The 21,917-nt window shown below is 38.3% G+C and overlaps 1 protein-coding gene and 1 long non-coding RNA gene across 3 annotated transcripts in view; both read left to right on the top strand.

Annotated features, from left to right (window-relative positions):
• LOC311281915 (bactericidal permeability-increasing protein-like) overlaps positions 1-21,917 on the top strand; it is a 142,485-nt gene that overhangs the window by 41,435 nt on the left and 79,133 nt on the right. The window contains exons 3-7 of one of the 2 annotated variants that reach the window (XM_084395279.1): positions 1,908-2,022; positions 6,579-6,710; positions 6,810-6,965; positions 7,698-7,761; positions 7,872-7,932. In XM_084395279.1, coding sequence (XP_084251405.1) covers positions 1,908-2,022; positions 6,579-6,710; positions 6,810-6,965; positions 7,698-7,761; positions 7,872-7,932 — 528 coding nt within the window. The remainder of the gene's footprint in view (positions 1-1,907; positions 2,023-6,578; positions 6,711-6,809; positions 6,966-7,697; positions 7,762-7,871; positions 7,933-21,917) is intronic. The other variant, XM_084395280.1, reaches the window with a different exon arrangement.
• LOC311281916 lies at positions 10,858-11,068 on the top strand. The gene is made up of 2 exons (XR_014625861.1): positions 10,858-10,932; positions 10,965-11,068. It is a non-coding gene; the product is annotated as an uncharacterized lncRNA (long non-coding RNA).

Here is a 21,917-nt window from a genome sequence, read left to right as displayed (position 1 = left end):
TACTCTCTTAGCTTCAGGGTATTCCTTGCGTTTCTGTAGAATTGCCATAGGGTAATCTTGGTCAAAGTATATTGGTCTCTCATTCAAAAACACCTCCTTTTTTTTCCCCAGGTGTTGCGCAGAATCTCTTCTTTCATTTTGTATTAAACTTGATTATTATTGACCGTGATTTATCTTCCCTGTTGCCGGAGGGTTTCGGGGCAAGCGCGCGGTGAGCTCTCTCGATGCCAAGGTCCGTAGTCGGGGGGATCTCCAGCGTGTCTCGCAGTAACTTTTCCACAAACAGCATCATTGACATGCCCTCTGCTCCTTCGGGAACATTGTAGAATCTTATACTGTATTCTCCCGTCTAGATCTCCCTTCTTGGTCGAGTAATTTGTTTTCTTGTTGATTCATGACTTTTATCATCTTGCTCATCACCTGTTCCACGTTTTGAATGCGATCTTCTACTTTTTCAATTCAACAATTTTTGATTAACACTGTTAAGTTCGGAGATAATCTTGGTCAGTTGTTGTTTTGTGTCTTTGCGAAAGTCCCTTATCTCCTCCAGAACTTTTGTTAAACTTGCCACATTACTTGGTTGAAGGCTCATGTTAGCTTCGCCATCTTGTACCTGAGTAGGAGAGCTGTTCCCTGCATTTTCTTCATTCACATTTTCTCCAACAATTACTTTATTAAAGTAATGTAACTGATTACATTTGATTACTTTTTAATTTCTTTTCTAAATTTCAACTGTTAATCATTTTCAAACATTTAAACCAGGCAGGGTTAACCTTACAGTAGTACTCCACACTGATTACTGTCAGACTTTCAAAATACTTCATCACTTGAATTAAGATTATAATAATTTCATTTTAAAGCACAGCCACCACAAAATCAGACTTTAGCACATATTTTTAGTTTGAGATTGTTCTGAGGTTAAATACAGATTTCTGAATGATAATTTTTTTTTTAATTTCCAGCACTGGAACGCATTTTTATCACTCATCATGGTGGCAACTCTCCGACAGGTTGTAGCCTAAAGCTTTCAGTGGCAATGTGGATTGATGTAATTGGCAGACATGTTGGGCAGCAAATTTAAACAAGAGAACCAATCAAAAACATCACCAGGCCTGCTGCTGGACAAATGGGTGCCCTAAGCAGAATTGTATTGTTGTGCATATTATAACAATGAAGCAATAATACTAGGTTCAAAGAAAGTACCAAAGCATGTAATTTTATGGTTTTATGAACAACACAGTTAAAATACATAATGTAATATACATAATATAAATTATGTATTATAATAAAAGCCTGCAAAGGGCGCCAACAATCAAAGGGTGATTGTTGTTGTTGTTGTTACACAGCATGATCAAATCCTTGTTTTTGGCCAAACAGCATTTAATTAAACCATAAATATATTTAAAAAAAATAATATCTGCCATTCTTTACGATAGAAATGCTACAGCCAGTGTAATTTCTTTATCACATGTGGTCATCAAAATTCAAAACTCAGGGCGAGGATTTAAACTTTTATTTTGAAATCGCGATGCAAAACAATTTGCTTAGAATTTATTTAGAATTCTCCTGTGTAAGTGAAGTGATAGCATTATGCTATGCTGTATTATGATTTTTAAACGGTTTCTATAGAGGCGTTTTTTCGTTACACTATTACGTCATAATTGGACAAAATTCGAAAAGAGTCTATTTTGGAGCTTGGTTTTTCAATAAAGTGTTTTTTGGACTACCAAGGAAGCTTTGAGTTCTGAAACGTACAGGATGTTAAGGATGTAGGAATAACAATCCATGTCCATAAATAATAATAATTTGCTTGAGCTAAACTGGAGTTACCCAGGTAGCTATTTAAACCAAATCTCAAGACACTAATTCTGAGGCACAGTTTCTAAATGTCTTTATTTTGAATGCAGGTCGACAGATTGGAATTGCCTCAATCCAGCAAAAGCTCAGAAGTATTAAAGTGCCAGATATAAGTGGCACAGAAAAGGTGGATCCTATTGGAAAGGTCCAATATAGTTTTACAGGGTAAGATGAATGTCCCTTCTAATTCATGGCCATAAGTTCCTACTATGTAATTGTAAAAGTAATACTTGTTATACTTGGTTGACATCTTCAAAATCAAAATAGTTTTATGAAATATGTTACTCCCATTTGATTATATTTGTACTTAACATGATTTTAAATTATTTTTTTAGGATTGTCCCCTAAATAAGATATAGACATAAAATATATTTACTTGGCCTGGCAAACTTCCTGAAAAGATGATGTAATTTTCACAGAATTATTTGTTGAATAATAGGGCACAACAGGGCTAAAGGCACACCTTTAGATGTGCTTTTTACTACTCCCATAGTGTGTGTGTAACAAACGTGTGAAGGCAGACAGATTAAGACTCAGATGAATAAAGTTCCAACACAAACTTTACTAATAATAATCCAAATGGGTAGCGATCCCAACAAACAGTAGGTATAGCCGTCAACGTGACCGAACAAACTCAAAGGGAACACACATGAACTTATATACTATGAGGTGAACACACCTGAACCAAACTAACTAATCACAGTAACATCTCGGTTACGTATGTAACCCTCGTTCCCTGAGTTCAGAACGGAACGGAGACGTGTCGTCGGGGGAGTTCCCTGACGAATTGGGATCACGCTAGGGAGCCAATTGCCTTCGAGAGAATTAAAACAAGCCAATGAACATTGGCATCGAGATTTGCATTCCGCAGCCCGCCTACCAGCGCGGGTATAAAAAGGCGGAAGCAACGCATACACAATGCTTTTCGCTGAGGAGCCGAACAGTGTCCAGTCCTCCGCGAAGGTACAGCAACATGGCGAAGGGACGACACGTCTCCGGGAACTCAGGGAACGAGGGTTACATACGTAACCGAGACGTTCCCTTTCGTCCTGGGAACTCCGACGTGTCGTCGGGGGAGTTCCCTGATGAATTGGGATCCCTAATAAAACGCCATGGTGCTGGCCCCTTCCAGCGCCCAGCTAAGCTACCTTGCAGCAGTTTCTTGAATAAGTTGCGGGAGCTAGCTAGGGAATCACACTGCTGTTCCGCAAGACCCGCACAATGGATTTTGGATAACACTGGGAAAGCATGCCCTAACCCATTAGAAAAGGTGGGGGAATGCTGCGGAAACCCCAGCCTGCCTGAGGAAGGCCTGGAATACACATATGTACTAGCCCAGTGGGATAGTGAAACATATGGCAGTCCCTGAGGTGGTCCCAAACCGAGGGAAGTGGGAGCGTACTCAACAGGGACGACAGAACGAGTCTGTCAAGGGGAAGACACGGCTGAACTGCACGTGGCATCATGGGTCACCGTAGAGACCACTGGAAAAAACACCCAGTCTACTAGCAACTCCTACTAGAGGTAGCAGACCTGGCGCCGGGCGGTCCGCCACGCCTGGCACCGGAGGGGTGATGGAGGAACTCATGAGGCTCACCGATGTTGGGCGCCATACGGAGCAAAGGACGCACGGATCCGGCCGAGGCGCGGAGTGGCGTAGCAAGCCGGCACAACCTATTCCCTCGCACCACTGGCCGTGGCGAGTACTCGGGAGGAAACAGGTTCCACACGTAGGCTATAGAATCTAGCGAACGTGTTCAGTGTCGCCCAGCCCGCAGCTCTACAGATGTCTGTCAGCGAGGCGCCTTGAGCCAAAGCCCAGGAAGCGGCAACACCTCTAGTAGAGTGAGTGCGCAACCTGGGAGGACAAGGCTCACCCAGAGACTCATACGCTCGGGTTATAGCATCCACTAACCAGTGAGCTAACCTGTCACCTGCTTGGAGACAGCCTTCCCCTTCTGCTGGCCTCCGTAACAGATAAAGAGCTGATCTGGTCCTGAAGCTTTGCGTTCTGTCAATATAAACCCGCAGAGCGCGGACGGGACAGAGAAAAGCTAGGGCTGGGTCTGCCTCCTCCTGGGGCAGCGCTTGCAGGTTCACTACCTGATCCGCGAAGGGAGTGGTAGGAACCTTGGGCACATATCCGAGCCGGGGTCTCAATACAACGTGAGAAAGGCCCGGCCCGAACTCTAGGCACGATTCGTCGACCGAAAAAGCCTGCAGATCCCCGACCCTCTTGAAAGAGGCCAATGCTAACAGGAGCGCTGTCTTAATGGACAGGACTTTAAGCTCTACTGTCAACAAATGCTCAAAAAAAAAAAAAAAAAAAAAGACTTTGAAGAGCTCTAAGTACCAGAGCTAGGTCCCAAGAGGGTACAGAGTGCAAAACACAAGGTGGATTTAACCTCCTAGCACCCTTAAGGAATCTGATGATCAGGTCGTGCTTCCCCAAAGACTTAACGTCTACTGCATCGTGATGCGCGGCTATCGCAGCGACATACACTTTGAGGGTGAAGGGAGACAGCCTTCGCTCCAACCCATCTTGCAGGAAGGAAAGCACGACTCTGATCGGGCAAGTTCGGGGGTCCTCCTGACGGGAGGAACACCAATCGACGAACAGGTTCCACTTCAACGCATAGAGGCGCCTCGTAGAGGGGGCTCTAGCGGAATGATGGTGTCTACCACTGCCTGTGGTAGACCACCTAGAACCTCCGCGTCCCGTCCAGGGACCAGACATGGAGTTTCCAGAGGTCTGGACGCGGGTGCCATAGAGTGCCCCGTCTCTGAGAAAGGAGGTCCTTCCTCAGAGGAATCGGCCAAGGAGGGGCTGTCGCGAGGAGCATGAGTTCCGTGAACCAAGTCCTGGTGGGCCAATACGGCGCCACTAGCAGGACCTGCACCTCGTCCTCCCTGACCTTGCACAGGGTCTGTGCAAGAAGGCTCACTGGGGGAAACGCATACTTGCGCAGGTCCCGGGGCCAGCTGTGAGCCAGGGCGTCCGTGCCGAGGGTCCCTTCGGTCAGGGAGTAAAACCACTGGCAATGGGTCGTGTCTGGAGAGGCAAACAGGTCTACCTGTGCGACTCCGAAGACACTCCAAATCAGCTGGACTGCCTGGGGATGGAGTCGCCATTCTCCTGGCAGGGGAGGCTGCCGTGAAAGCTCGTCTGCCACACGGTTGAGCGCCCCTGGAACATGAACGGCACGAAGCGACCTCAGATGCTTCTGACTCCATAGGAGGAGGTGGGAGGCGAGTCGTGACATACGACGGGATCGTAGACCACCTTGATGGTTGATGTACGCAACGGTCGCAGTGCTGTCCGTACGGACCAATACGTGCTTGTGTCTGAGAAACCCCTTGAGGCGACACAAGGCTAGGCGTACTGCTTGCAACTCTAGGCAGTTGATGTGCCAATGCAGCTGGGGCCCCGTCCACAGATCCGAGACTGCATGCCCTTTGTACGTGGCCCCCCACCCCATGGCAGAGGCATCTGTGAAAACCACAGCATGCCTGGAAACCTGGACTAAGGGCACTCCGGCCCGAAGAAACGCAGGATCCGACCATGGGGAGAAGGTTTGGCGACAGTGCGGGGTTACTTTGACCCGGAACGTGCCGCTCTGCCACGTCCACCTCGGGACACGATCTTGAAGCCAGCGCTGAAGCGGTCTCATATGTAACAAGCCGAGCGGCGTTACTGCGGCTGCGGCTGCCATATGCCCCAGAAGCCTCTGAAATTGTTTCAGTGGGACTGCTGTCCTGCCTCGAAAGGACCTGAGGCAGGTGAGCACTGACTGGACGCGTTCCTCCGTGAGGCGCGCAGTCCGGGCGACCGAGTCCAGTTCCATACCGAGATAAGAGCAAGCATGGTGCGGCAACTAAGGGTATTAGTCAATTGCCTCTGTCTAATGACCAAGACTGACAAGTTTGTTATTATGAGATTCGTATACTCAGCCGGTGCGAGACTTGAATTGTTATAGGAATCCAAATGAACGAGTGTAATTTTTAAAAAAGAGTTACATTTAATAATCAAGTGTCTTGATAAATCAATTTGGCATTTTAACCTAAATTCGAGGTCATGATAAAATGGAGTCAGATAAAAGTTTAGTTGGAATTAAACTACTTTGCCACACTGAAAAGACTGAATGTGCAGGAAAATTTCACCCACTCTAAAGGAAACTGTCGTTGGACCAGTGGGCAGACTAAAAGGCCCACATTGCCATCTCGTACATTTATAAGATTTAAAATAAACAACTCTTATGATTTATTTTCACACAAAATCTTTTGCTCCATTAATGTTCAATACAAACATATTTATTTTTTCTGCAATCACACAATATGGGAGTAGTGAAAAGAACATTGTTCTTAAGGTGTGCCTTTAGCCCCGTTGTACCCTTGTTTTTAAAAATGTTAATGAACAAGTTAATACTTGTTCAAAATAATCACTTAAGCAAAGTTTGAACTATTTTCCATTTATTTTGATAAATAGATTAATACATTTTTACTCTATAAATTTATCGTAATCGTTTCATTTAAAAAATATAGAAACAAAATTATTTTAAAAAGTAAAGATTCTGAAAAGCATTGAATGAGATCCCACAATAATTTTATATAAATTAAATGTAATTAATTTATAAATACATTTTATAAATTAAATGGGGCTGGGGGAGTTACTGGATTGCTGATGATATGATTGCTGGTAATAGCACAAATATACATCATAGGATGCAGATTGCAAACCTGGGACTTCCCAAATCAGCATTGGGGTTAGTTCCTAACACTGGAGTCATGCTTTCAATTGGCGACGCCTACATCAATCTGCATGGAAATTGGAGAGTCAAATACCTCAGGATCATGTAAGTAGAGTGTCCACATTACTTATTCTCACAAGCTAAATTAATTAAATTCAGGAAAAAAAATGTAAAATGCTAAATATCTGATCACTTCACACACAGAAAAGACAGTGGATCATTTGATCTGGCTGTGAGTGAACTGACCATTAGCACCACTATTGCAGTCATGAGTGATGACACTGGCCGCCCAACAGTCAGCATGACCAACTGTGCAGCAACTGTGGGAAGTGTCAACGTCAAATTTCATGGTGGGGCCAGGTAACTGCAACACAAAGCAGTCAAAGTCAAAAATGAATATATGTCAGCTTCACAATTCAGATGAAAGGAAAATGTGTCATTACAGTTGCTCTTACAAATTAAAAGTTTAATGAAGAAGGATCCATTGCACAAAAGGACTGTTCTTTTTTTATATTATTTAATTATTTACATTTACATGTAAAAAGAAGAATATTTTAGAGGAAGTGCAATCTGTGGCTGTTTTCTAAATGATTCAAGTAAAAGGGGAAGATTAGCTTTGGTTTTGGGTGCCATGTTATTTTTTAGTTGTACAACCTTTATGTAAAGAAAAACAAATTTATAATTTTTCTTACAGTATCTTTCGTCATAGGATTGTATAGTTGGGTCAATTTTAAGTACTTTTTTTTTTAATGGGGGGTGGGGTGGGGGGGGGGGGGGTAATGCAGTAACAGTTATGATGTAGGAAACAGTTGTTTGTAACTGTTTGATGCAAGAGAGTTAGAAAAGTTCAGTGAGGCAGGACAGGTCAATATTAACTTCTTATAAGAGGATATTTGCTAAGCTGATAAATTATAGTAATTGAATTAAACTATGTAATAGTTGAATATTAATAATTATAATAATATAAAATCAGGAATTAATGTTATTTGACAAAAAACAAAAACAAATGACAATTGAAGAGTTTATATGTAATGAATGTGTTAGAACAAACATTTTAATTTTCTGCACTATTATTTCCTGTATTTATGACAGCTGGTTGTATAACCTCTTCAGTTCCTTCATTAATAAGGCTTTACGCAATGCTCTACAAAAACAGGTAAGGAATCTAGGCTGTGTGAATGCCCTCTATTATGCCCACTAAAGAATTGAGATGCAATGTAAGGGCATACCAGAGTTTCACATACAACAATCTATCTGCTGTTTCAGATCTGCCCTTTGGTGGCTGACTCCATTGCTGAAATGAACCCCCACCTGAAAACATTAAATGGTGATATGATAAATTATTATTTATTAATAATTCAAGATTGGTATGAAAACCAGCATTATTCAAACAATTCTCGATAACACCAAATAATAATAATAATAATAATAACTAGAAAAAAAAGTTTGTTGAGACAAACTTTAAGTTGGCTTGAGAAAGCCGGACCAGAGAGTTTAAAGAAGTTAAAAGTAGTTAGAAGTTAAAAGTAGTTAGAAGTTTGAAGTAGTTTGAAGTTTAAAGTAAAAAAGTTTGAAGTTTGAAGTTTAAAGTTCTGATTGATAAATTAGTTAGAAAGAAAGAATAGTTAGAAAGAAAAAGAAAGATAGATAGATTAGTTAGAAAGAAAGATAAGTTAAAAAGAAAGATTAGTTAGAAAGATAGATTAGAAAGAAAGATTAGTTAGAAAGAAAGAAAGAAAGAAAGAAAGAATGAAAGAAAGAAAGAAAGACAGATTAGTTAGAAAGCAAGAAAGAAAGATAGAAAGAAAGATTAGTTAGAAAAAAGAAAAGTTAGAAAGAAAGAAAAAAGAAAGAAAGAAAGAAAGAAAGAAAGAATGAAAGAAAAGTTAGAAAGAAAAGTTAGAAAGAAAGATTAGGTAGAGAGAAAGAAAGAAAAAGATTAGGTAGAAAGAAAGAAAAAGATTAGGTAGAAAGAAAGAAAGAAAGAAAGAAAGAAAGAAAGAAAGAAAGAAAGAAAGAAAGAAAGGGTTATGTAGAAAGTAAGAAAGCATGAAAGAAAGAAAAAAATAGATTAGTTAGAATGAAAGAAAGAAAGACTGATTAGTTAGAAAGAAAGATAGATTAGTAAGAGAGAAAGAAAAATTGATTAGTAAGAAAGAAAGAAAGAAAGATAGAAAGAAAGAAAGAAAGAAAGAAAGAAAGAAAGAAAGAAAGAAAGAAAGAAAGAATGAAAGAAAGAAAGAAAGATTAGGTAGAAAGAAAGAATGAAAGAAAAGAAAGAACGATTAGGTAGAAAGAAAGAAAGAAAGAAAGAAAGAAAGAAAGAAAGAAAGAAAGAAAGAAAGAAAGAAAGAAAAGAAAAATAGATTAGTTAGAATGAAAGAAAGAAAGACTGATTAGTAAGAGAGAAAGAAAAATTGATTAGTAAGAAAGAAAGAAAGATAGAAAGAAAGAAAGAAAGAAAGAAAGAAAGAAAGAAAGAAAGAAAGAAAGAAAGAAAGAAAGAAAGAAAGATTAGGTAGAAAGAAAGAATGAAAGAAAAGAAAGAACGATTAGGTAGAAAGAAAGAAAGAAAGAAAGAAAGAAAGAAAGAAAGAAAGAAAGAAAGTAAGAAAGAATGAAAGAAAGAAAAATAGATTAGTTAGAATGAAAGAAAGAAAGACTGATTAGTTAGAAAGAAAATAGATTAGTAAGAGAGAAAGAAAAATTGATTAGTAAGAAAGAAAGAAAGAAAGAGAAATAACGATTAGTTAGAAAAAAGAAAGAAAGAAAGATGGATTAGAAAGAAAGAAAGAAAGAAAGAAAGAAAGAATGGTGGATTAGTTAGTTAGAAAGAAAGATAGATGGATTAGGTAGAAAGAAAGAAAAAATGGATTAGTTCAAAAGAAAGAAAGAAAAATAGATTAGTTAGAATGAAAGAAAGAAAGACTGATTAGTTAGAAAGAAAGATAGATTAGTAAGAGAGAAAGAAAAATTTATTAGTTAGAAAGAAAGAAAGAAAGAAAGAAAGAAAGAAAAGATTAGGTAGAAAGAAAGAAAGAAAGAAAGAAAGAAAGAAAGAAAGAAAGAAAGAAAGAATGGTGGATTAGTTAGTTAGAAAGAAAGAAAGAAAGAAAGAAAGAAAGAAAGAAAGAAAGAAAGAAAGAAAGAAAGAAAGAAAGAAAGAAAGATGGATTAGTTAGAAAGAAAGAAAAATGGATTAGTTAAAAAGAAAGAAAAATAGATTAGTTAGAATGAACGAAAGACTGATTAGTTAGAAAGAAAGTTAGATTAGTAAGAGAGAAAGAAAAATTGATTAGTTATAAAGAAAGAAAGAAAGAAAGAAAGAAAGAAAGTTAGATAAGTAAACGAGAAAGAAAAATTGATTAGTTAGAAAGAAAGAAAGAAAGATTAGGTAGAAAGAAAGAAAGAAAGAAAGAAAGAAAGAAAGTTGGATGAGTTAGTTAGAAAGAAAGAAATATTGATTAGTTAGAAAGAAAGCAAGATGGATTAGTTAGTTAAAAATAAAGAAAGATGGATTAGTTAGAAAGAAAGCAAGATGGATTAGTTAAAAAGAAAGAAAGATAGATTAGTTAGAAAGAAAGATGGATTAGATAGAAAGAAAGATATATTAGATATACTAGTAGAGAAAGAAAGAAAGAAAGAAAGAAAGAAAGAAAGAAAGAAAGAAAGAAAGAAAGAAAGAAAGAATGGTGGATTAGTTAGTTAGAAAGAAAGAAAGATGGATTAGTTCGTTAAAAAAGAAAGATAATTAGTTAGAACGAAAGATGGATTAGTTAGAAAGATAGATTAGTTAGAAAGAAAGATAGATAGATAGATAGATAGATAGATAGATAGATAGATAGATAGATAGATAGATAGATAAGGTTTGAAGATAGATAGATAGATAGATACATAAGGTTTGTAGATAGATAGATAGATAGATAGATAGATAGATAGATAGATAGATAGATAGATAGATAGATAGATAGATAGATAAGGTTTGTAGATAGATAGATAGATAGATAGATAGATAAGGTTTGTAGATAGATAGATAGATAGATAGATAGATAGATAGAAAGATAGAAAGAAAGATAGATTAGTTAGAAAGAAAGATAGATAGATAGATAGATAGATAGATAGATAGATAGATAGATAGATAGATACATAAGGTTTGTAGATAGATAGATAGATAGATAGATAGATAGATAGATAGATAGATAGATAAGGTTTGAAGATAGATATATAGATAGATAGATAGATAGATAGATAGATAAGGTTTGTAGATAGATAGATAGATAGATAAGGTTTGTAGATAGATAGATAGATAGATAGATAGATAAGGTTTGTAGATAGATAGATAGATAGATAGATAGATAGATAGATAGATAGATAGATAGATAGATAGATAGATAGATAGATAAGGTTTGTAGATAGATAGATAGATAGATAGATAGATAGATAGATAGATAGATAGATAGATAGATAGATAGATAGATAGATAGATAGATAGATAAGGTTTGTAGATAGATAGATAGATAGATAGATAGATAGATAGATAAGGTTTGTAGATAGATAGATAGATAGATAGATAGATTAGTTATTAGTTAGAAAGAACATAGATAGCTTAAAGCTTAATTGAGTATCAATGGCTTCCAGCAGTTTACATTAAACATAGTTCAAACAGACATGGACTTTTGGTCAATGAAAGTCTATGGGATTTTTATGATTTTTAATCGTAACTCAAACCAGTCTGAAAAGATATAGCAACTCAAGTCAGAACAGTATGAAGGTCTGACCCGAGTTTGGAGTATGTAGCTTGAACGGTCTAGGAGGAGTTAGAGTCTAAAAATTTGCAGTCAGAAAAAGAAGAAGAAGAAGAAGAAGAACTAGAATGTACATTTCCTGAAGAAAATGTGAAGTGGTGCTTGCAGTGGCAAAATTCACCACTCGGTTGCTACGGTGTTGTACATGATTGCATACGAGCCAACAACCATGTCTGTACGATGTTGTGGAGCTGAAATATGGCTTCTATATGTTGCAATATGGTTGCTAGGTAGCTTTAAACGGTTGCTAAGGTGTGGTTACACAGTTACCATGATGATATTTACAGATTGGTTTCCCAACCGAAACAAACAAGCACACCCCCATGTCTATATGATGTTCTGGTGCTGAGATATAGCTCATTCATGTGTTTGTACGGTTGCTAGGGTACTCCAAATGGTTGCTAAGGTTTGTTTATACAGTTTATGGGGTAATATTTAAAGAGTATTTGCAGGTCTGGGTCAAAAAATGCCCAACTCTGTGTTTTTACAATGTTTTGTTGCTGAGATATGGCTTGTAAATGTTGTTCAATGGTTGCTAGGGGCCTGTAACTGGTTTCTAGGGCGTGGCTATGACGTTGTTATGTCACTACTTATTGGCTGCTTGATAGGATGAATCAAAAGAGCCCAACCCCAAGGCTCTATGACCTTCTGAGCCAAAGATATGATTTTGAAAATTTTGTGCCTATGTTAAGTCTATGGGACATTTTTCGGCAAATGTTTCGCCCGCCAGACGAACATCTTACACCCGATCGCTTATAAAAGTCATAGCACACCTTTCCTCAATAAACCGGTCGATTTGACACCTCATTCAGGGGGCTGTGACAAACGGTGTGGGGCGAGTTACGCGCCGAAGTTTTGTCTAGGTGAATAGTAATCACAACACTAGAATGTACATTTCCTGAAGAAAATGTGAAGTGGTGCTTGCAGTGGCAAAACTCGCCACTCGGTTGCTAGGGTGTTGTACATGATTGCATACGAGCCAACAACCATGTCTGTACGATGTTGTGGAGCTAAAATATGGCTTCTATATGTTGCAATAGGGTTGCTAGGTGGCTCTAAACTGTTGCTAGGGTGTGAATACACAGTTACCATGGTGATATTTACAGACTGTTTTCCAACCGAAACTAATGAGCCAACCCCCATTTCTATACAATATTCTGATGCAGAGATGTAGGTCTTGTAAAATGGTTGCTAGGGTACTCTATTTGGTTGCTATGGAGTTGCTAGGCAGCTGCCAATGATGAAACTCCAAAGGCTTCTTGTCAGTATGAATGATATAAACCAACTCCCATCTCTATACGATGTTCTGATGCAGAGATATAGATCTTGCTAAACGGTTGCTAGGGTACTCTGTTTGGTTGCTAGGGAGTGGCTTGGCAGCTGCCAATGATGAAACTGCAAAGGCTCCTTGTCATTATAAATGATATAAACCAACTTCAATGCCTCTGTGACATTCAGAATGGAAGATATCCCTCTTTGTATTTTGGTTGCTAGGGTACTCTGTTTGGTTGCTAGGGAGTGGCTTGGCAGCTGCAAATCATGAAACTCCAAAGGCTGCTTGTCAGTATGAATGATATAAACTACCTCCCATCTCTATACGATGTTCTGATACAGAGATATTCGTTTTGCTAAACGGTTGCTAGGGTACTCTGTTTGGTTGCTAGGGAGTGGCTTGGCAGTTGCCAATGATACAACTGCAAAGGCTTCTTGTCACTATGAATGATATAAACCAACTCCCATTTCTCTGTGACATTCAGAATGGCAGATATACCTCTTTGGATTTTGGTTGCTAGGGTACTCTGTTTTGTTGCTATGGAGTGGCTTGGCAGATGCCAATGATGAAACTGCAAAGGCTTCTTGTCACTATGAATGATATAAACCAACTCCCATGCCTCTGTGACATTCAGAATGGAAGATATCCCTCTTTGGATTTTGGTTGCTAAGGTGTTCGACAATGGTTGCTAGGGAGGGGCTAGGAAGTGTTGAGGTGATTCATGATTGGCTGTTTGCTGGCCCAAGTCAAATGAGACCACCCCCATGTTTCTATGACAATTCAGTCCGGAGATATCCCTTTGATATCTTTCAATGGAAGTCTATGGAACTTGTTGCTAAGGGGCTCTAAATGGTTGCTAGGGCGTGGCTTGATAGCTTCACAATGATCCTGAGAGACTGATTGGTCGTCTGAGTAAAATGAGCCCGCCCCCTTGTCTCTATGACACTGTGATGCAGAGCTATCTTCAATACAAAATCCCTATGCAATTTACCATAGTAGGAAAAGCATGTGTGTTTCACGGGGCGTTCCTTCCCCATAGTAAGTCAATGGGGCAACTTTGGGACGCTCCTGCCCCCCAGGGGTGCAACTTTTACCCCATTGTGAGGTATGTTCCTACAGAGCCTGTCAGCCTCTTCAAATGTGGCAAATTACATGTTTCTGCGAAATCCTCGCTCAGAGCTATGAGTGCTCAAAGTTCGTTGCAATGTTAAGTCTATGTGACTTTTTTGGCCGCTTTTTCGCCCCTGGGGCGAACACCGCACCCCCGATCGCTTATAAAAGTCATAGCACACCTCTCCTTAATGAGCCGGTCGATTTGACACCTCATTCATGGCTCTGAGACAAACGGTGCGGGGCGAGTTACGCGCCAAACTTTGTCCAGAATAATAATAATAATAATAAGAATAATAAGTATGAGCAATAACAATAGTGATGCCTTGCTTTCAGCAAGCACCACTAACTAGAATGTACATTTCCTGAAGAAAATGTGAAGTGGTGCTTGCAGTGGCAAAATTCGGCACGGTTGCTAGGGTTTTACTAGGTGGTTGCTATGGTGTTCTGGGAGGTTTCCAAGGTATTCTGGGTGGTTGCTAGGGCGTTGCTAAGTGGTTGCTAGGGTATTCAGTGTGGTTGCTAGGCAGTTGCTAAGGTGTTTACCATAGTTTACCATGATTTACCACGATTTACTATAGTTTACCATGATTTACTATAGTATGCCATGATTTACCATGTTCAAGTATGATTTACTGGTTCAAGCATGATTTACCATAGTTTACCATGATTTACCACGATTTACCATAGTTTACCATAATTTACTATAGTATACCAGGATTTACCATGTTCAAGTATGATTTACTGATTCTAGCATGATTTATCATAGTTTACCATAGTTTACCATGATTTACTATAGTATACCATGATTTACCATGTTCAAGTATGATTTACTATGATTCTAGCATGATTTATCATAGTTTACCATGATTTACCATAGTTTACCATGATTTACCATAGTTCACCACGATTTACCATAGTTTACCATGATTTACCATGTTCAAGTATGATTTACTGATTCTAGCATGATTTACCATAGTTTACCATGATTTACCATAGTTTACCATTATTTACCACGATTTACCATAGTTTACCATGATTTACTACAGTATACCATGATTTACCATGTTCAAATATGATTTACTGATTCTAGCATGATTTACCATAGTTTACCATGATTTACCATACTTTACCATGATTTACTATAGTATACCATGATTTACCATGTTCAAGTATGATTTACTGATTCTAGCATGATTTACCATAGTTTACCATGATTTACCACGATTTACCATACTTTACCATGATTTACTATAGTATACCATGATTTACCATGTTCCAGTATGATTTACTGATTCTAGCATGATTTATCATAGTTTACCATGATTTACCATAGTTTACCATGATTTACTATAGTATACCACGATTTACCATAGTTTACTATGATTTACTATAGTATACCATGATTTACCATGTTTTAGTATGATTTACTATGATTCTAGGATCATTTACCATAGTTTACCATGATTTACTATAGTATACTATGATTTACCATGTTCAAGTATGATTTACTGATTCTAGCATAATTTACCATAGTTTACCATGATTTACTATAGTTTACCATGATTTACCACGATTTAGCATAGTTTACCATGATTTACTATAGTATACCATTATTTACCATGTTCAAGTCTGATTTACTGATTTTAGCATGATTTACCATAGTTTACCATGATTTACTATAGTATACCATGATTTACCATGTTCAAGTATGATTTACTATGATTCTAGCATGATTTACCATAGTTTACCATGATTTACCACGATTTACTATAGTTTACCATGATTTACTATAGTATACCATGATTTACCATGTTCAAGTATGATTTACTGATTCTAGCATGATTTACCATAGTTTACCATGATTTACCATAGTTTACCACGATTTACCACGATTTACCATAGTTTACCATGATTTACTATAGTATACCATGATTTACTATAGTATACCATGATATACCATGTTCAATTATGATTTACTGATTCTAGCATGATTTATCATAGTTTACCATGATTTACCATAGTTTACCATGATTTACCATAGTTTACCATGATTTACTATTGTATACCATGATTTACCATGTTCAAGTATGATTTACTATGATTCTAGCATGATTTACCATAGTTTACCATGATTTACCACGATTTACCATAGTGTACTATGATTTACTATAGTATACCATGATTTTACCATGTTTTAGTATGATTTACTATGATTCAAGGTTAATTTACCATAGTTTACCATGATTTAGTCAAAAGAGCCAAGTCCCATCTCTATACTATGTTTTGATGCAGAGATATACGTTTTGCTAAACGGTTGCTAGGATACTCTCTTTGGTTGCTATGGAGTTACTTGGCAGCTGCCAATGATGAAATTCCAAAGGCTTCTTGTCAGTATGAATGATATAAACCAACTCCCATGCCTCTGTGACATTCAGAATGGAAGATATCCCTCTTTGGATTTTGGTTGCTAAGGTGCTCGACAATGGTTGCTAGGGAGGGGCTTGGAAGTGTTGAGGTGATTCATGATTGGCTGTTTACTGCCCCGAGTCAAATGAGACCACCCCCATGTTTCTATGACAATTCAGTCTGGAGATATCTCTTTGAACTCTTTCAATGGAAGTCTATGGAACTTGTTGCTAAGGGGCTCTAAATGGTTGCTAGGGCGTGGCTTGATAGCTTCACAATGATCCTGAGAGACTGATTGGTCGTCTGAGTAAAATGAGCCCTCCCCCTTGTCTCTATGACACTGTGATCCAGAGCTACGTTCAATACAAAGTCCCTATGCAATTTACCATAGTAGGAAAAGCATGTGTGTTTCACGGGACGTTCCTTCCCCATAGTAAGTCAATGGGGCAACTTTGGGCATCTCCTGCCCCCCAGGGGTGCAACTTTTACCCCATTGTGAGGTATGTTCTTACAGAGCCTGTCAGCCTCTTCAAATGTGGCAAATCACACATTTCTGCGAAATCCTCGCTCAGAGCTACGTGTGGTCAAAGTTCGTCGCAATGTTAAGTCAATGGGACTTTTTTGGCCGCTTTTTCGCCCCTGGGGCGAACACCGCACCCCCGATCGCTTATAAAAGTCATAGCACACCTCTCCTTAATGAGCCAGTCGATTTGACACCTCATTCATGGCTCTGAGACAAACGGTGCGGGGCGAGTTACGCGCCAAACTTTGTCCAGAATAATAATAATAACTAGAATGTACATTTCCTGAAGAAAATGTGAAGTGGTGCTTGCAGTGGCAAAATTCGGCACGGTTGCTAGGGTTTTACTAGGTGGTTGCTATGGTGTTCTGGGAGGTTTCCAAGGTATTCTGGGTGGTTGCTAGGGCGTTGCTAAGTGGTTGCTAGGGTATTCAGTGTGGTTGCTAGGCAGTTGCTAAGGTGTTTACCATAGTTTACCATGATTTACCACGATTTACTATAGTTTACCATGATTTACTATAGTATGCCATGATTTACCATGTTCAAGTATGATTTACTGATTCAAGCATGATTTACCATAGTTTACCATGATTTACCACAATTTACCATAGTTTACCATAATTTACTATAGTATACCAGGATTTACCATGTTCAAGTATGATTTACTGATTCTAGCATGATTTATCATAGTTTACCATGATTTACCACGATTTACCATAGTTTACCATGTTCAAGTATGATTTACTGATTCTAGCATGATTTATCATAGTTTACCATGATTTACCACGATTTACCATAGTTTACCATGATTTATTATAGTATACCATGATTTACCATGTTCAAGTATGATTTACTGATTCTAGCATGATTTACCATAGTTTACCATGATTTACTATAGTATACCACAATTTACCATGTTCTAGTATAATTTACTGATTCTAGCATGATTTATCATAGTTACCATGATTTACCATGATTTACCATAGTTTACCATGATTTACTATAGTATACCATGATTTACCATGTTGAAGTATGATTTACTGATTCTAGCATGATTTACCATAGTTTACCATGATTTACCATAGTTTACCATGATTTACCACGATTTACCATAGTTTACCATGATTTACTATAGTTTACCATGATTTACCACGATTTACCATAGTTTACCATGATTTACTATAGTATACCATGATATACCATGTTCAAGTATGATTTACTGATTCTAGCATGATTTATCATAGTTTACCATGATTTACCATAGTTTACCATGATTTACTATAGTATACCATGATTTACCATGTTGAAGTATGATTTACTGATTCTAGCATGATTTACCATAGTTTACCATGATTTACCATAGTTTACCATGATTTACCACGATTTACCATAGTTTACCATGATTTACTATAGTATACCATGATATACCACGTTCAAGTATGATTTACTGATTTTAGCATTATTTATCATAGTTTACCATGATTTACCATAGTTTACCATGATTTACCATAGTTTACCATGATTTACCATACTTTACCATGATTTACCATAGTTTACCATGATTTACTATAGTATACCATAATTTACCATGTTGAAGTATGATTTACTGATTCTAGCATGATTTACCATAGTTTACCATGATTTACCATAGTTTACCATGATTTACCACAATTTACCATGATTTACCATAATTTACCATAGTTTACCATAATTTACCATAGTTTACCATGATTTACCATAGTTTACCATGATTTACCACGATTTACCATAGTTTACCATGATTTACTATAGTATACCATGATATACCATGTTCAAGTATGATTTACTGATTCTAGCATGATTTATCATAGTTTACCATGATTTACCATAGTTTACCATGATTTACCATAGTTTACCATGATTTACTATAGTATACCATGATTTACCATGTTGAAGTATGATTTACTGATTCTAGCATGATTTACCATAGTTTACCATGATTTACCATACTTTACCATGATTTACCATAGTTTACCATGATTTACTATAGTATACCATAATATACCATGTTGAAGTATGATTTACTGATTCTAGCATGATTTACCATAGTTTACCATGATTTACCATAGTTTACCATGATTTACCACAATTTACCATAGTTTACCATGATTTACCATAATTTACCATAGTTTACCATAATTTACCATAGTTTACCATGATTTACCATAGTTTACCATGATTTACCACGATTTACCATAGTTTAACATGATTTACTATAGTATACCATGATATACCATGTTCAAGTATGATTTACTGATTCTAGCATGATTTATCATAGTTTACCATGATTTACCATAGTTTACCATGATTTACCATAGTTTACCATGATTTACTATAGTATACCATGATTTACCATGTTGAAGTATGATTTACTGATTCTAGCATGATTTACCATAGTTTACCATGATTTACCATAGTTTACCATTATTTACCACGATTTACCATAGTTTACCATGATTTACCATAGTTTACCATGATTTACCATGATTTACCATAGTTTACTATGATTTACTATAGTATACCATGATTTACCATGTTTTAGTATGATTTACTATGATTCTAGGATGATTTACCATAGTTTACCATGATTTACCACGATTTACCATAGTTTACTATGATTTACTATAGTATACCATGATTTACCATGTTTTAGTATGATTTACTATGATTCTAGGATGACTTACCATAGTTTACCATGATTTAGTCAAAAGAGCCAAGTTCCATCTCTATACTATGTTTTGATGCAGAGATATACGTTTTGCTAAACGGTTGCTAGGGTACTCTTTTTGGTTGCTATGGAGTTACTTGGCAGCTGCCAATGATGAAATTCCAAAGGCTTCTTGTCACTATGAATGATATAAACCAACTCCCATGCCTCTGTGACATTCAGAATGGAAGATATCCCTCTTTGGATTTTGGTTGCTAGGGTACTCTGTTTGGTTGCTAGGGAGTGGCTTGTCAGCTGCCAATCATGAAACTCCAAAGGCTGCTTGTCAGTATGAATGATATAAACCAACTCCCATGCCTCTGCGACATTCAGAATGGAAGATAACCCTCTTTGGATTTTGGTTGCTAGGGTACTCTGTTTGGTTGCTAGGGAGTGGCTTGTCAGCTGCCAATCATGAAACTCCAAAGGCTGCTTGTCAGTATGAATGATATAAACCAACTCCCATGCCTCTGCGACATTCAGAATGGAAGATAACCCTCTTTGGATTTTGGTTGCTAGGGTACTCTGTTTGGTTGCTAGGGAGTGGCTTGTCAGCTGCCAATCATGAAACTCCAAAGGCTTCTTGTCAGTATGAATGATATAAACCAACTCCCATGCCTCTGTGACATTCAGAATGGAAGATATCCCTCTTTGGATTTTGGTTGCTAAGGTGCTCGACAATGGTTGCTAGGGAGGGGCTTGGAAGTGTTTAGGTGATTCATGATTGGCTGTTTGCTGCCCCGAGTCAAATGAGACCACCCCCATGTTTCTATGACAATTCAGTCTGGAGATATCTCTTTGAACTCTTTCAATGGAAGTCTATGGAACTTGTTGCTAAGGGGCTCTAAATGGTTGCTAGGGCGTGGCTTGATAGCTTCACAATGATCCTGAGAGACTGATTGGTCGTCTGAGTAAAATGAGCCCTCCCCCTTGTCTCTATGACACTGTGATCCAGAGCTACGTTCAATACAATGTCCCTATGCAATTTACCATAGTAGGAAAAGCATGTGTGTTTCACGGGACGTTCCTTCCCCATAGTAAGTCAAAGGGGCAACTTTGGGCATCTCCTGCCCCCCAGGGGTGCAACTTTTACCCCATTGAGAGGTATGTTCTTACAGAGCCTGTCAGCCTCTTCAAATGTGGCAAATCACACGTTTCTGCGAAATCGTCGCTCAGAGTTATGACTCGTCAAAGTTTGTCGCAATGTTAAGTCTATGGGATTTTTCGGACGCTTTTTCGCCCCTGGGGCGAACACCGCACCCCCGATCGCTTATAAAAGTCATAGCACACCTCTCCTTAATGAGCCGGTCGATTTGACACCTCATTCATGGATCTGTGACAAACGGTGCGGGACAAGTTACGCGCCAAACTTTGTGTGGAATAATAAAAAGAAGAATAATAATAACTAGAATGTACATTTCCTGAAGAAAATGTGAAGTGGTGCTTGCAGTGGCAAAATTCGCCACCCGGTTGCTAGGGTGTTGTACATGATTGCATACGAGCCAACAACCAAGTCTGTACGATGTTGTGGAGCTGTAATATGGCTTCTATATGTTGCAATATGGTTGCTAGGTAGCTTTAAAAGGTTGCTAAGGTGTGGTTACACAGTTACCATGATGATATTTACAGACTGGTGTCCCAACCAAAACAAACAAGCACACCCCCATGTCTATACGATGTTCTGGTGCTGAGATATGGCTTGTAAATGTTGTTCAATGGTTGCTAGGGGCCTGTAACTGGTTTCTAGGGCGTGGCTATGAAGTTTTTATGTCACTACTTATTGGCTGCTTGATAGGACGAATCAAAAGAGCCCAACCCCAAAGCTCTATGACCTTCTGAGCCAAAGATATGATTTAGCAAATTTTGTGCCAATGTTAAGTCTATGGGACATTTTTCGGCTAATTTTTCGCCCGCCAGACAAACATCTTACACCCGATCGCTTATAAAAGTCATAGCACACCTTTCCTCAATAAACCGGTCGATTTGACACCTCATTCAGGGGTCTGTGACAAACGGTGTGGGGCGAGTTACGTGCCGAAGTTTTGTCTAGGTGAATAGTAATCACAACACTAGAATGTACATTTCCTGAAGAAAATGTGAGTGGTGCTTGCAGTGGCAAAACTCGCCACTCGGTTGGTATGATGTTGTACATGATTGCATTCGAGCCAACAATCATGTCTGTACGATGTTGTGGAGCAGAAATATGGCTTCTATATGTTGCAATATGATTGCTAGGTGGCTGTAAATGGTTGCTAGGGTGTGAATAAAAAGTTAACATGGGGATATTTACAGACTGTTTCCCAACCAAAAGAAAAGAGCCAACCCCCATCTCTTCACGGTGTTCTGATGCAGAGACATGGGTCTTGATAAACGGTTGCTAGGGTCCTCTGTTTGGTTGCTAGGGAGTAGCTTGTCAGCTGTCAATGATGAAATTCCAAAGGCTTCTTGT

The sequence above is a fragment of the Rutilus rutilus genome (genome assembly GCF_951802725.1).
Source record: "Rutilus rutilus genome assembly, chromosome: 22".
NCBI lineage: Eukaryota > Metazoa > Chordata > Actinopteri > Cypriniformes > Leuciscidae > Rutilus > Rutilus rutilus.
The sequence above is the reverse complement of the archived record's forward strand: the minus strand, read 5'-3'. Positions and strand labels throughout refer to the sequence as shown.